The sequence below is a fragment of the Scylla paramamosain genome, chromosome 5, assembly GCF_035594125.1.
Source record: "Scylla paramamosain isolate STU-SP2022 chromosome 5, ASM3559412v1, whole genome shotgun sequence".
NCBI classification, from domain to species: domain Eukaryota; kingdom Metazoa; phylum Arthropoda; class Malacostraca; order Decapoda; family Portunidae; genus Scylla; species Scylla paramamosain.
In genome coordinates this window covers 28,567,556-28,581,665 of record NC_087155.1, presented here as the reverse complement: position 1 = coordinate 28,581,665, position 14,110 = coordinate 28,567,556, and the positions used below count along the sequence as shown (strand labels likewise).

The 14,110-nt window shown below is 39.9% G+C and overlaps 1 protein-coding gene and 1 long non-coding RNA gene across 5 annotated transcripts in view; one reads left to right on the top strand and one right to left on the bottom strand.

Annotated features, from left to right (window-relative positions):
- Positions 1–305: 305 nt before the first annotated feature.
- Positions 306–14,110, bottom strand: part of LOC135100791 (uncharacterized) — a 15,026-nt gene continuing 1,221 nt past the window's right edge. Inside the window, exons 1-3 of one of the 3 annotated variants that reach the window (XR_010268916.1) lie at positions 4,896–5,238; positions 3,927–4,076; positions 306–707 (exon numbers count right to left, since the gene is read on the bottom strand). This is a non-coding gene — a long non-coding RNA (uncharacterized LOC135100791). The other 2 variants (XR_010268918.1, XR_010268917.1) reach the window with 2 other exon arrangements.
- The window catches only part of LOC135100790 (glucose dehydrogenase [FAD, quinone]-like), a 15,929-nt gene continuing 10,434 nt past the window's right edge, over positions 8,616–14,110 (top strand). The window contains exons 1-5 of one of the 2 annotated variants that reach the window (XM_064004112.1): positions 8,616–8,847; positions 10,196–10,390; positions 10,556–10,764; positions 10,851–11,040; positions 11,475–11,606. In XM_064004112.1, the coding sequence (XP_063860182.1) occupies positions 8,733–8,847; positions 10,196–10,390; positions 10,556–10,764; positions 10,851–11,040; positions 11,475–11,606 (841 nt within the window). In that variant the 5' untranslated portion in view covers positions 8,616–8,732. The remainder of the gene's footprint in view (positions 8,848–10,195; positions 10,391–10,555; positions 10,765–10,850; positions 11,041–11,474; positions 11,607–14,110) is intronic. The other variant, XM_064004113.1, reaches the window with a different exon arrangement.

The window sequence follows — 14,110 nt, the reverse complement described above, 5'->3', positions numbered from 1 at the left end:
TGAACACTTAAGATTTCATTTCCTTATTGGCTGAGCATCTTCAGGGAGAACATGGGGTGATTCCTGTCCAGTTATACAAAAACATGTTACCATTATATATATATATATATATATATATATATATATATATATATATATATATATATATATATATATATATATATATATATATATATATATATATATATATATATATATATATATATATATATATATATATATATATATATATATATATATATATATATATATATATATTAGTATGATTCCTCTCAGTGGACATAGCTAGTATAGTACTACCGGTAGCACTTTTCTAGTCTAACACCACTGACCATTGGAATACACAAGCCTTTTCACCTCAGTAAGATTGTGTTCTTTGAAGAGGAAAACAATCTATGCCATGTTTTTGCACTTGCCCCATACATAACTGCTCCTCAGCACTAGCTAGTTAAGAATTCATTGGCTAGCTATTGTTGTAGGATTTCTATTATGGCCTTTGCAGACGACAGGTAAGTTGTGGGCACTTGTCATCACATTCACTTTGTTTCATAATTTTCACCATATTTTTGTTGTTGGTCATGCCTCAGCACTGTACATCATGACTGGTTTGTGTCATGTATTGTATATGTTTAGCCAGTTCATTACTGGTCTTTTGTTGACAAAGAAGTTTGCTCTGTCTGTCCATTTTCTCTTGAATATCACTGATTCTGAAAATAACAAGAAAATTTTTGACATCTAGGTAAGAATGAACTATAGGTGAGCAAAGAAAATGTTATTACTTTCCCTTGAAGCTATTCTGGAAGGTTAAAAAAAACAGGCATAATTTTTCTCACCATTGGCTGAATTTGTGTCCTGCCAACTCAATCATTCTCAGAGGTGTGAAATTTAAAGACTGAAATTTTACTTTACCATTTTATTCTTCACCTTTACCTGCCTAGCCATCTGTCTATTTCTGTTACCTCATTCCTTTAGAGAGTGTCCCCCACATGGTCTAGTCTTCCCAGTGCCCTTCTCCTACTGGCATCCTCAGCTTTGCTCACATGTACTTGCTCTATAACACTTTGCTCTTCATCCTCTCTCTACATGGCCATACCATCTCAGTTTGCTTCTCGTATCCCCATATCCCCACTACACAGTTTGCACTGCTTGTGCAGGTGCTCTTATCACATCTCTCAAACACACTTGCATTGCTCTCACCTTTCCATCTTGTCGCTTCTCATATCCTTCTCAGATAACTAATTTCCATATCATGTGCTCTTATTGCGCTTTATTTCACATGCAGGTATCTGATCCACACATCATTGACAGGAAAATAGTAGCCTACTTTTCCTTAAACCTCTCTTTATATCCATAGACATATTTCTCCTTTCCATTTCTTACAGCCTTCCCTAGCTTTCCCTGCATCCCTGTAAAAAAAAAAAAAAAAAAAGAATGAATTCCTTCCAACAACTGCCTCCTGTTCCATAAATCTGAAGAACATCCAAAACTGCTTCCCTATCCACCCTGTCACGTGCTTCTCTTTGGTCATGAATGTTGCATGCAACTTTTAATCCCTCTCTGATTTCTTCCCTGCTATCATTTTAATAACAAAAATCTGATGCACACAAACTTTTCCTTCTTTGAATCCTTCATGTTCCTCATTGATCTTCACCTTAATCAAAGCATGTCTCTCAGTGAAGCTTCTCCCATAGACTTTTCCTGGCATACCAAGCAAACTGATCCCTCAAATATACCTATTGCTCTCATTCCTATATCCTGTATCTTTATATAGGGATATGATAACTGCCTTCTTTCACTCATTGGTACTTGTTATTTCCATGCCAGTTCATCTATTATTGGCATCCCATATTATACCATAGGTTGCCTCCATACTTGAAAATTTTTGCAGTTAAATTCATCTGCACCTGCAGCTTTGCTACATTTTAGTTTAGCTCTTGCTTTCTCTATTCCCTTCCTATATTTCCCCTGCATAAACACTTGCTCCCCACCTGCTTTCATACCCATAGTAGATACTCTCTTTTTTTATCCATACTGTCTTCTCATTTATTAAATGGTGACAATGCCTTTTCCATACACCTTGAACCTCTTCCTTGCTATCTACATGAATTCCATCCTTTTATTTCCCATGCTCCTCTCTCTCACTTTCTTTCTTCCAAAACAACTTCTTATTCTCACTGAACTTATAATTCAGCCTCATATTAAACTCTTTTACTACTTTCTTTGTAATTTTCCTTATCATTTTATGCACATTCCTATTCCATGACTTCTACTTCATTCGTTTCTTGATTTTGATATCCTCTAGCACACATTTTTCCATATGACCTCATCTTAACATCATTATTCAAGTTAGCAGTTTACAATTTTTTTTTCACCAAACACATCTTTAAATGCCTTATCATTTTGTACATACTGTTTTGCACACACACACACACACACACACACACACACACATATAAGAAACAACAGACTGCAAAATTCTACAAGGGGATTTAAATAAAATCTGGGACTGGAGTAAGAAATGGGAGATGGAATTTTGTGTGGAAAAAATGTCATGTTATGGAAATGGGGGAAAAAAAAAAGAGAGACCAAAATGGACATATAAAATGGGAATTGAAGAAATAATAAAAGTAGAAGAAGAGAAAGATTTGAAAGTGATAATACAGGATAGTCAACAGTCAGAGAGGCATGTAGAAAAGGTATTCAGAGATACATATAGAATGATGAGAAATACTGGGACAGCATTCCACTACATGGATAAAGATGTGATGAGAAAGATAATTACCACCATGATTAGACCAGAGTTGGATTATGGTGAATCAGTGTGGTCTCCCCACAAGAAGAAACATGTTAAAAAACTAGAAAGGATACAAAGGATGGCAACAAAGATGGTTCCAGAACTGGAAGAATTAACATATGAAGACAGATTAAAGGAAATGAACCTGTCAACATTGGAACAAAGAAGAGAAAGGGGAGACTTAATACTGATTTATAAATTGTGGAATAAAGTAAATAAACGTTTCTCTTTGTGTCTCACAATATAAGGGGGCAGTCACAGCCTGCCCTCTAAAGACAACTCTCTTCCTTTACACAAAACTACAAACACCTAATTACACACACACACACACACACACACACACCCTTCACTCAAAATTCATAATCATGGCGACTCCTACACCAGCCTCGGAGTCCCCACCTGGGGAGGGGACCACAAATGTCCCTAGGTCGGACTGCTCATCTGGTATCGACCCTAAATGTCTTGACACCCCCCTCAACTTTTTCTTCATTAATTTCTGCAACATTTGCGGTCTTAGATCTAATTTTCAATCTGTAGGACACCACCTCTCCTCTTATAAACCTCATCTTTTCCTCACTGAAACTCAGGTGTCTGAGGCAACTGACAGTAGCCCCTTTTCTGTGTCCCTCCTATTTTTTCATTCCTTATTTTCAATTCAAAGCTGGATGTTGCGTTTATGTGCGCAATGACTTAACCTGCCCTCGAGCCCACGCTCTTGAATCTTCCGAGTTTTTCCACCATCTGCTCTCAAACTAAATTCATCTGTGTTGTATACCTCTTACCTAACTCCTCTGACTATAGGAAATTCTTTGACTACTTAACTTCCAAAGCGGAGCACATTCTGACTCTCTTCCCTTTTGCACAGATCTCCATTCTTGGAGACCTCAATGTTTACCACCAGCTTTGGTTTTCCTCTCCCCTCACTGACCATCCTGGTGAACTAGCCTTCAACTCTGCTATCCTCCTCCTCCTCCTCCACACACATACACATACACACACACACACACACATTATTGACATTATTGTACTTCCATTTTCCATGAACCTCCACTAAATGGTGTTGTTGTTGATTATCTCTACCATAAAGGAAGCCTACGTATCAAGCAGTACTCGTAACCCTGTCAGCGCTCACCCAGCTCTGGCGGAGTGGCTGCGGTGGTCTGCAAACCACACATCAGCAGTACTGTGATGACGCTCAGCGCAGCCATGAGCAAGGCGGCCTGTTGACCCTGCTGCCGAGCCAGTGTCCAAGGAAGCAGCAGTAACAAGAGAAGCGTCGCCGCTGTGGGATTCAAAATGTTTTTGAGTGTTATCTTGGCATAACTGGTGGAAGTCTGCAGTGTATCATTCACCTCCCCCTCCCCACGATCCACTTCTCTTGCTTTATTTGCGATATTGCTGCATGCAAATAACTAATGTGTGTGTGTGTGTGTGTGTGTGTGTGTTAGGGCCAGGCAAACCTTGAGTTGACAATGCCTCAAAAACTCAATTCCTTAATCTATTCACTCGACACAACCTTCATGACAACTATCCCTTCTTCTTCAGTAACATTCAGCCATCGCCCTCATCTTCAAAATGAACATGCCTGGACTGTCCTTCACGTAAAATCTTCGCTTGCTAAAAACAGCCTCGATGAAGTTAGATATCCTTATCGCCTCTGCCAATATTTTTCTCCTTCCAGTTCTTTTCTCTGTAGTATATAGAGGTCTTATCTATAAATGTATGGATCACTGCCTCTACATATGATGCTAAATTCACGTAGTCCTTCTAAACAGAGTGGAGTCAAAAGATTTTCGTCTCATCGATTTCTCTCGTCTAACACTGTCTTCAATCTCTCACTCACCGTCGCATTGTTGTATCTTACTATTTTCCATTACCTCCATGGTTACTGCTCTTTCGAACTTGCTAACTGTATGCCTTCTTCCTCCCGCGGCGTCACTACACAAGACTTTCAATTTACTCTCATCCTCATTCTGTCCACCTTATTACGTATTGCAGGAGTTAACCAGTATCTTCACCCTTTTACTAGAACTCTCTTCTTGTTTCTGTATTTCCTCCTGCCTGTGACCTAAACTGTTTCAAGAGAGGAGCATCAAGATACCTTAATGATAAAGGGATGTGTTCATTATCAACTGTATGTGAAGATCGGGATCACAACACTCGCGGTTTTCATTTGGCGGACAGTAGTAGAGGGATAAAAGTTATTCAGCTGTGTATGGGCGTCCCGTAGGTGAGTGTCTGTATGTGGGTGTGTTGGTGAATAACAAAGGGATGCGTTCGCTGTTGTTTGTATAGGAAGATCGGGGTCACAATGCTCGCGGTTTTCTATTGTTAAACAGAAGAGGGAAAGGTAAAAGTTACTTAAGCGTGTTCGGACGTGTCAAGGCCACGCGCCGAGATGCCAGGTTACTGGGGCAAAGATGAAAACGACTAGTTATGTAACACTAATTTCGATTCTGTAGTACATCCCTTTGTTAACCAGAGTACACACACACACACACACACACACACACACACACACACACACACAATAAGCCAATAACAGAGGAAAATGTAATTACTTTGTATGCACGCCACAATACGATCTCTCTCTCTCTCTCTCTCTCTCTCTCTCTCTCTCTCTCTCTCTCTCTCTCTCTCTCTCTCTCTCTCTCTCTCTCTCTCTGTTCATTGTGACAACGTAAATAACATTGACAACTGCATTATTAGAGCAAAAACAACGCCACTGAAAGTATTTTTTTTTCTTTTAGCAGTGGTCTAATGGTGAACTCAAAGGAAACACAACTTATAATTATTGAAACAAGGCGACTAATGGCTAATATACTAGAGGACATGGTTATTACCTTTGATGACAACAATATTCCAGTCAGTAAACACGCAAAAAATCTAGGAGTATATTTCGATCATTGCATGTTATTTGACGTACATGAACTAATGAAGAAGGTACTTGGCATCTGGATGTTTTATAAACAGAGTTCAGGATTCATTTGACAAAAAGACTCCAGTCATCGTTGTGCAAACACTTGTACTCACTTTAATTAATCATTGTCCGAAGAACTGGGGAACACAAGCATCACTTTGATCAAACAAGTTCAGAAGCCCCAGATTTTTCTCGCTAAGGGGAGGGAGTATAAAATCTGATCATGTCACATCCATCCTCCATGACTTATTAAAGTGGCTGAAAATTACTGTAAAATAAGGTTCGATCTGTGATATACATGATATATCCAACTGTCCAAAGTATATAATATTAGATCTAATGCCTAAGTCTTGAAACTGTATGATTGTATTAAGAAAAACCATTGTTCAATGGAAGAAAGAATCCTGATTCTGATTCTCTCTCTCTCTCTCTCTCTCTCTCTCTCTCTCTCTCTCTCTCTCTCTCTCTCTCTCTCTCTCTCTCTCTCTCTCTCTCTCTCTCTCTCATTTCTCCAGCACAACGGAAAAAAAAATAAATAAATAAATATAGACAGATCACATACGTAGATGTTCCAGTCTACCTACCTGAGCCATGTCCCGCCCTCCCGCCTGTCCAACCAGGCCAAACCTTCACTTCCTTATTATACAAAGCACGCACCCACTCGAGCATGTGAGGCCGCAATTCTGCCGGCTGGTGGCCTTGGAAGGTGTCAAGGTGAACCAGGGAGGCTTGGGGATTCAGGGCCATAATCCTATCGTAGTTCTCAACTTGGCAAACACGCGGGAAATCTCAGGGGGGGCGCGACAATTCTTGAAATACATTGGTTTCTTAGTGCTTGTTATTAGTGCAAAACCTTATCGTATAGAACGTGTTGGGCTAATATAAGCTTTCGCTTGAATCCCCATTATGATGCTGGTCAAACATCCTTTAAAGTAGTTAATAGGAAAAATCTGATGAATCTAAGTAAACAAATAATAGAAAAAAGACGCTTAGCGAAAAGAGCAGTTAGACTTTTCTGTTTTCTATTGTATCTCTTTTTACACGTCTCCTGTATCATAAATGCGATGATGAAACAGATCGACCTGCAGAGTGAAACAGTGACGTCAGCAGGTGCCAGGCCCTTGTAAAGAGAGAGAGAGAGAGAGATAGAGAAAGTAATGTCATAGAAGAAAATGGTAGCAGAAGGCTCTTTCACCACCCTAAACTCCCTACGGCATAAGCAATACATGAAATATAAGAAAATACCTCGCGGGATTGAAGAAATAGTGGAAAGACAGAGTGGAAACAAAGGAAATGAAAACCCTGTATATCCTGGGCTCAAGAAAGTTATTCGCTAACAAAGTCACACAATCGAAAATCTGGGGCAAAATATTTATGTACGTTGCGTTTAAAAGTATGTACGTGTTGCAGTCCACCTCGTTTTAGATAAAAAAAAAATAAATAAATAAATAAATAAAAATAATAATTCTTCGATTCGTGAGGGTTAAAGGATTTGCTAACACACACACACACACACACACACACACACACACACACACACACACATATATATATATATATATATATATATATATATATATATATATATATATATATATATATATATATATATATATATATATATATATATATATATATATATATATATATATATATATATATATATATATATATATATATATATATATATGACGTAAGAGAATCGTTTAACTTCGCAGTCTCATTTTGGCATAACCATTCCTGCAGTCCTGATTTGCTATGACATGATAATACTGTTTAAGTAAAGGGTGGAAGTGTCAGTGTCGTGACCGAGATGTTGCAAGGATTTGGTATTATGTGGCTACTGGAAACTCACCAACATTTTCAGTTTTTAATTCATTAATGCTATTTACATTTCTTACGTGTCACCATGAAAACTGTTACTCGTACATATTTTAAGTTTGTCCAAAGTCACCTGATATCATTTTACATCTTTTCAATATTCGTGTTCAGTAATTAATGGAATCGTCACGCATGAAACACAGGCAATATGAAATTCATAAGCACAGTTAACATTCAATCAATGCAATTAATGTTCACTTGAAAAGAACACATCACATCGATTAGGTTCAGCTTCATAGAGCACACCAGACAAACCTATACCATACCAAACATGAAACATGCAAATATCCTATAATTATGTAAGAATGTAATTAATTCATCCTCCTTCTTTCGTAAGATACTTGATTTCTAAACTGCATTACACTTTTAAGTTCCTTTTACTTCAAGTTATTCCGTCCATGTTGGCCCCTCTTTGGTCAGGTCCCTTGGCACCTCTGCCTCTCTGTCTGCTACTGAGTGGTCTCTGTCACTCTACGTATATACAATTTGTTTGGTGCTCCTGTCAATACTAATAATTATCTCTGTTAATATAGCTTGTACTAGTATTTGTTATTATTATTATTATTATTATTAGTAGTAGTAGTAGTAGTAGTAGTAGTAGTAGTAGTAGTAGTAGTAGTAGTAGTAGTAGTAGTAGTAGTAATAGTAGTAGTAGCAGCAGTAGTAGTAGTAGTATCTTCATTATTATTATCATCATTATCAAAATCACTATTGTTGTTATTGTTACTGTCATAATTGTACAATTCGTACTTTCATTATTATTACTGTTGCTACAAGTACAACAAATATTGCAGCTTTTAATACCTTTGTAGTGCCACCACCACCACCATCACCACCACCACCACCACCACCACCACCACCAACAACAACAACAACAACAACAAAAACAGCAAAACCAACGTAAAAAAAAAAAAAAACACGTTAAACGCTCGATCTAATAGAATAAAAAAATAAATAAAAATAAATTAATTAATGAAACAATAGGAGAGAAACCTATACGAAGAACGCCACGAAAAAAAAAAAAAAAAAAAAAGCTAATCAACGCAAGCGGTCCGAGCTTTCACAAGGAAGACATGAAGGGAGAGACCTGTAGGGAAGAATAAAACAGCGAAGAGAAAAAAGGCGAAGGTCACCGCGATGATGAGTCTGTGCAGAACGTCCCACTTCGTGCTGCAGCCATGGACGACCACTGACTCTCCTCACTCATCGCTTTACCGCCTCCCTAACACCCCAGCACCTTTCTCTCTCCGCGGTGAGTTCCTCGGTTACTTTGTGGCCGTGTATGTTTTTATGGTCCTGTGTAAAACCTTTTTTTGTGATTATGTGTAGTGCTGTCCCACTGTGGTTCTGTGTAGTCATCCCGTCTGGTTCTGTGTAGTCATCCCCATTGGCCCTGTGGAGTTATCCTCTGTGGTTCTGTGTAGTCATCCCCAATGGCCCTGTGGAGTCATCCTATGTGGTTCTGTGCAGTCGTCCTCTGTGGTTATGTGTAGTACTGTCTCGTGGTTATGTGTAATGCCATATCTTGTTCTATGTAACATTACCACTTGTTGTCTAGTGTACGGCTCCCCCTGTGGTTTTGTGTCCCGCCTTAGACCATGACACAATTCCGCGCTTGGGAATGTGAGGCAAGCAAGGTCAACAGGATGAAAACACCTTTCTCTTGTTTTCCTTCCCCCACTCCCTACTTGCCTATTTACCTGTCTCTCCACCTGCCGTCATCTGTCAAGGAAAATGTTTTCTTTCACTGCATACGCGTTTGCTGACAGCCATGTTCCCCACAATGCGTAGGTAGGGCAGGAGAAGAGGGAATGGTGAAATTCAAGAAACCGATGTGAGGGAGGGAGGTAAAGCAGACCCAACAAGGACGCCTCCCCGTGATCACTTCATTGCTGATCAGATGATGATGGTGATGATACTACTACTACTACTACTACTACTACTACTACTACTACTACTACTACTACTACTACTACTACTGGTATTGATATTGACATGATTAAAGATGTAATACTTCGTGTTCAGATTCTGGTTCGAGAGTTTCGAAAGTGTTACAGTTCAAGGAAATCGAGTGTGTGTGTGTGTGTGTGTGTGTGTGTGTGTGTGTGTGTGTTGGAGAGAATAGCAATGACTGCCATGAAATTCCCCTGATTCAGACAGTACGTTTGTATAACTTTGATGATGAAGGTAAAATGAACCAGCGCCTCAGGAAATGCAATGCCAATATTTACATATCTTTCTTTTTCCTCACTTACTTTACCTATCTATTTGTCTGTATATCTACCTATTCATATATATATATATATATATATATATATATATATATATATATATATATATATATATATATATATATATATATATATATATATATATTATATACAAGTCTGTATGCTAATTTCGCAAATTACGAAGGTCACTGTTCGTGGAAGTGAGTGCTGAAGTGTCCAGCCTTCCCTTTAGCTAAGCATGTGTTGGGGAAAGTGTGTTGCATCTTGCTCTTATGTCATCACCACTGCATTATTGTGGTTAACGTACAAAAGAAGCACAATAACTGGCTTGTACAAACTCACTCTCTACAGTATTCTCTTATTCCTCAGCAGCACAGAGTGGTTCAAATAACGGATGCAACATGATCTTAAATTTGAATTTGATACGGAGTGCGGGTATCGGCCTCTTCATGATAGGAATGCTGCCATTGCTGCGTCTCCTGCTGGAGGCCATTCTTCGTCTCGCTCCACCCAGCGATTTTCAGCCGCCTGCACACCTCGACGCCGAATATGACTTTGTGGTTGGTGAGTTCATCCCCAGCATGTTAGAATGTTGAAGGACTGGTGTCCTGCCTTTTCACGACCCCTGTAATAACTTGCGATAGCTCGGCTCTGGTTTCATAGTAGTAATACATCACGTCATTTGCAGCACATGAGTAGTTCCTAACACAATGGTAAATGTCACTGCAGTGGGCGGAGGGTCAGCCGGCAGCGTGGTGGCGGCACGGCTATCTGAGGTGGAAACCTGGCAGGTGTTGCTGGTGGAGGCTGGACCTCCACCTCCTGCAGATACCGCTGTACCTATTTTTTCAGTCCTCATACATCTGCCAGGGTATCCTACGCTCTTCCGGTACGAGACTGTCCCGCAGCGGAATGCTCTCAAGTATAGCATTAATCAGGTAAAATCCTATGTAGGTATCATCACATTGTCTTGCATAATTTCCTACCAAAGGAGAAAGTTAAGAATTTACCGAACCCCATACAGGCCGCAGTGCTGCTGCAGGGGCGGGTGCTTGGCGGCGGCTCCACGGTGAACGGTATGGTCTACAGCCGGGGAAACAGGAGGGACTACGATGCTTGGGAAGCTCTCGGAAATCCCGGCTGGGACTACGCCTCCGTCTTGCCATACTTCATTAAGTCTGAGGACTTTATCGGCACGCCTCCCCGTGAAACGGGTAAGTCAACACTTCCGTCTTCCTTTCACTTACTTTTTTCTACAGTACCCAGTTAACAACTTGGTTTCTCCTGTGACATATTCGTCCTAAATTTAGCGTTTTCAAGGTTGACGCCTTCCCCTTTCCATTCATCCACTCTTGAGTTTCGATATTTATCCAGTCAACGCCACCCACACTCTCCAAACGCCGTGTACATTCTGTAAAGTAAGATGGATGGGTTTTCTAAATCAAATCCAAACTCATGCACAACCTCCCCCTAACAGTCAGAAGCAATGTAAAATAAACCTTACTGTTATTTCCGCTCACGAATGACGTTTTTGTCATCCAGGAGAATTTAGGATAACAGGAGAGAAATGTTAAGATATTGTCAGTTAATAGTAACTGGTAAACTAACGCCTTCATGAGGCCAAGACCTTGCATGACGCTACTGGCAGAAAGGTTCCACGGCCGCGGCGGGCCCCTAGGGGTGACGCAAGCACCTTTAGGAACTCTCAGTCAGCATTTCGTCCTGGCCGGGAGGCAGCTCGGTTATCCTGTCGTCGACAACACTGGTCCTGAGCAACTAGGTGAGTTCCCCCTGTCTGGTTGTTTATTTTCATCTTCTATGTTTCGTATGTGCTTACTTGGCTGTTCATAAGAACATAAGAAATAAGGGAAGCTGCAAGTAGCCACCAGGCTTACACGTGGCAGTCCCTGTATGAAATATACCTACCTATTTCCACCTATCATCCCCATCCATAAACCCGTCTAATCTTCTCTTAAAGCTCCCTAATGTCTTAGCACCAACAGCATGATTACTGAGTCATTCATCAACCACTCTATTTGAGAACCAGTTTCTTTCTATATCTTTCTTAAACCTAAGCTTGAACCCGTTATTTCTTGTTGTGTCCTTGTTGCTGATCCTAAGAATTTTGCTTACGTCCCCCTTGTTATAACCCTTATATCACTTAAAGACATGTATCAGGTCCTCTCTTAACCTACGTCCCTCTGATGAATGAAAATTTAACAACCTCAATCTCGCCTCGTAGGGAATACTCCTCATCCCTTGTATCCTTTTAGTCATTCTCCTTTGTAGAAAGGAAGGATATAGGTCTAATAGACCTATATCCTTCCTGTAATGTGGGGACCAGAACTGCACAGCGTAGTCTAGATGAGGTCTGATCAGCGCCAAATATAACCTTAATATTAACACTCCTAAAAATTAATCCTAATACCCTATTTAACCTGTTTCTGGCCTCTATGCATTGCTTTCTTAGACGGAGTTCAGAGCTAACTATAACTCTAAATCTTTTTCGTACGCTTTACCTACCAGAGTTTCGTTGTTTATTGTGTACCTACTGTGTGGGTTTCCTCTACCTACGCTAAGTACTTTGCATTTGCTGATATTAAACTGCATTTGTCATCTGTCTATCCATTCGTTCATCCTATCTAAATCTGCCTGCAAGGCGATGGCATCCGATTCTGACCTAATTAATCTGCCTATCTTTGTGTCATTCGCAAATTTACTAACAACACTATTAATTCCGCTATCCAAGTTATTGATATATATTAAAAAGAATAATGGCCCTAATACTGATCCCTGTGGCACCCCATTAATTACCTTACCCCACTCGGATTTATAGCCATTTATTACAACTCTCTGTCGCCTGTCGCTTAGCCATGACCTTATCAACCTAACACCTTCCCATCTATCCCGTGTGCCCTAACCTTTCTCAGGAACCTCTGGTGGAGTACCTTGTCAAACGCTTTACTAAAGTCCAGATATTAGATGCCATAATTATCAACATTATCTACTGCCTCGTACACTTTATTGTAAAAACGTAACAAGTTCGTGAAACCATGCTGTGACTGATTTATCAAGTTAGGTTTATCTAAATGCTCTCCAATATTCTTCGCTATTATTGACTCCATTATTTTACCTACCACAGAAGTTAAGCTGACAGGTCTATTCATTAGCCTGCCTCCACATTACTGGTACCTCACCTGACTCAAGTGATTTCCTAAAGAGAAACTAACGGCTCACTAATAACCTCTTTGATGGGATTTATTTCATCTGGTCCTGGTGTCTTGAACTTTTTTAACCTGTCTATCTCCTGTTCCACTATCTCCTTAGTTATGTTAATATCTGTCTGTCTCTTATTTCCATCTGCTCTAAACATCTGGTCACTATTTGGCATATCCTGCATGTTTTCCTGGGTGAAGACAGTTAAAAAATACTCATTCAGAATTATACTAATCTCCTCCCCAGAACTAACCAGCTCCCAATCTGCTGCTTTTACTGGACCTATAGTTTCCTTATTTTTCGTCCTATATACTTCATAAAATCCCTTGGGATCCGTCTTCGCCTGCCTGGCTATCTTTAATTCATAATTGCTTTTAGCTTTCCTCGTTAACCTCCTGACTGCTCTAACTAATTAATAATATTGTGGCCTTAATACCTCTTCCCCTGCCTTTAATATCTCATATATACTTCTCTTTCGCCCTATTTAGTGTTTTAACCTAACAATCATCCATTTAGGGTCATTTTTCTGTGATCTTATTGCTCTATAAGGGATGTTTGGTAACTGTCCTGTATGCAATTTATCTACGAAATATTTATACAGCTCATCTACATTTACTTCACCTAATCCCTCCATTTCGGCCCCTTTCATCCTCTCCATTCCCTCATCTACTCCCCTCGACCTCACCTCTCCCATCTCAGCATGACCTGACTCTCCATCATATTCACATATACCCCTTCCCTTCTCTTGCCATACACCCTCACACCTCACCTCACCTCTCTCTTTCTGCCTTATCTCTCTCAACTCCGTCCCGGACCTGACCTCAATCTGTGTCCGTTGCCAGTCAACTCCTTGGAGGTTCCTTTTTAATCCCTCAAACTCTGCTCTCCTAAAGTCAGGTATTTTACTAGTGTTTTTGCTTCTAAAAGTTTCCTCCCATTTTAATTTGTACCTAATTTCCCAATGGTCACCGTTACCTAGCTGTCCTCCAACCTCTACCTGCGTGGCTGCTTCCTCCCTGTTAGTTATAATTAAGTCTAGAATATTGGTCCCCTTGTGGGTTCTGTAAT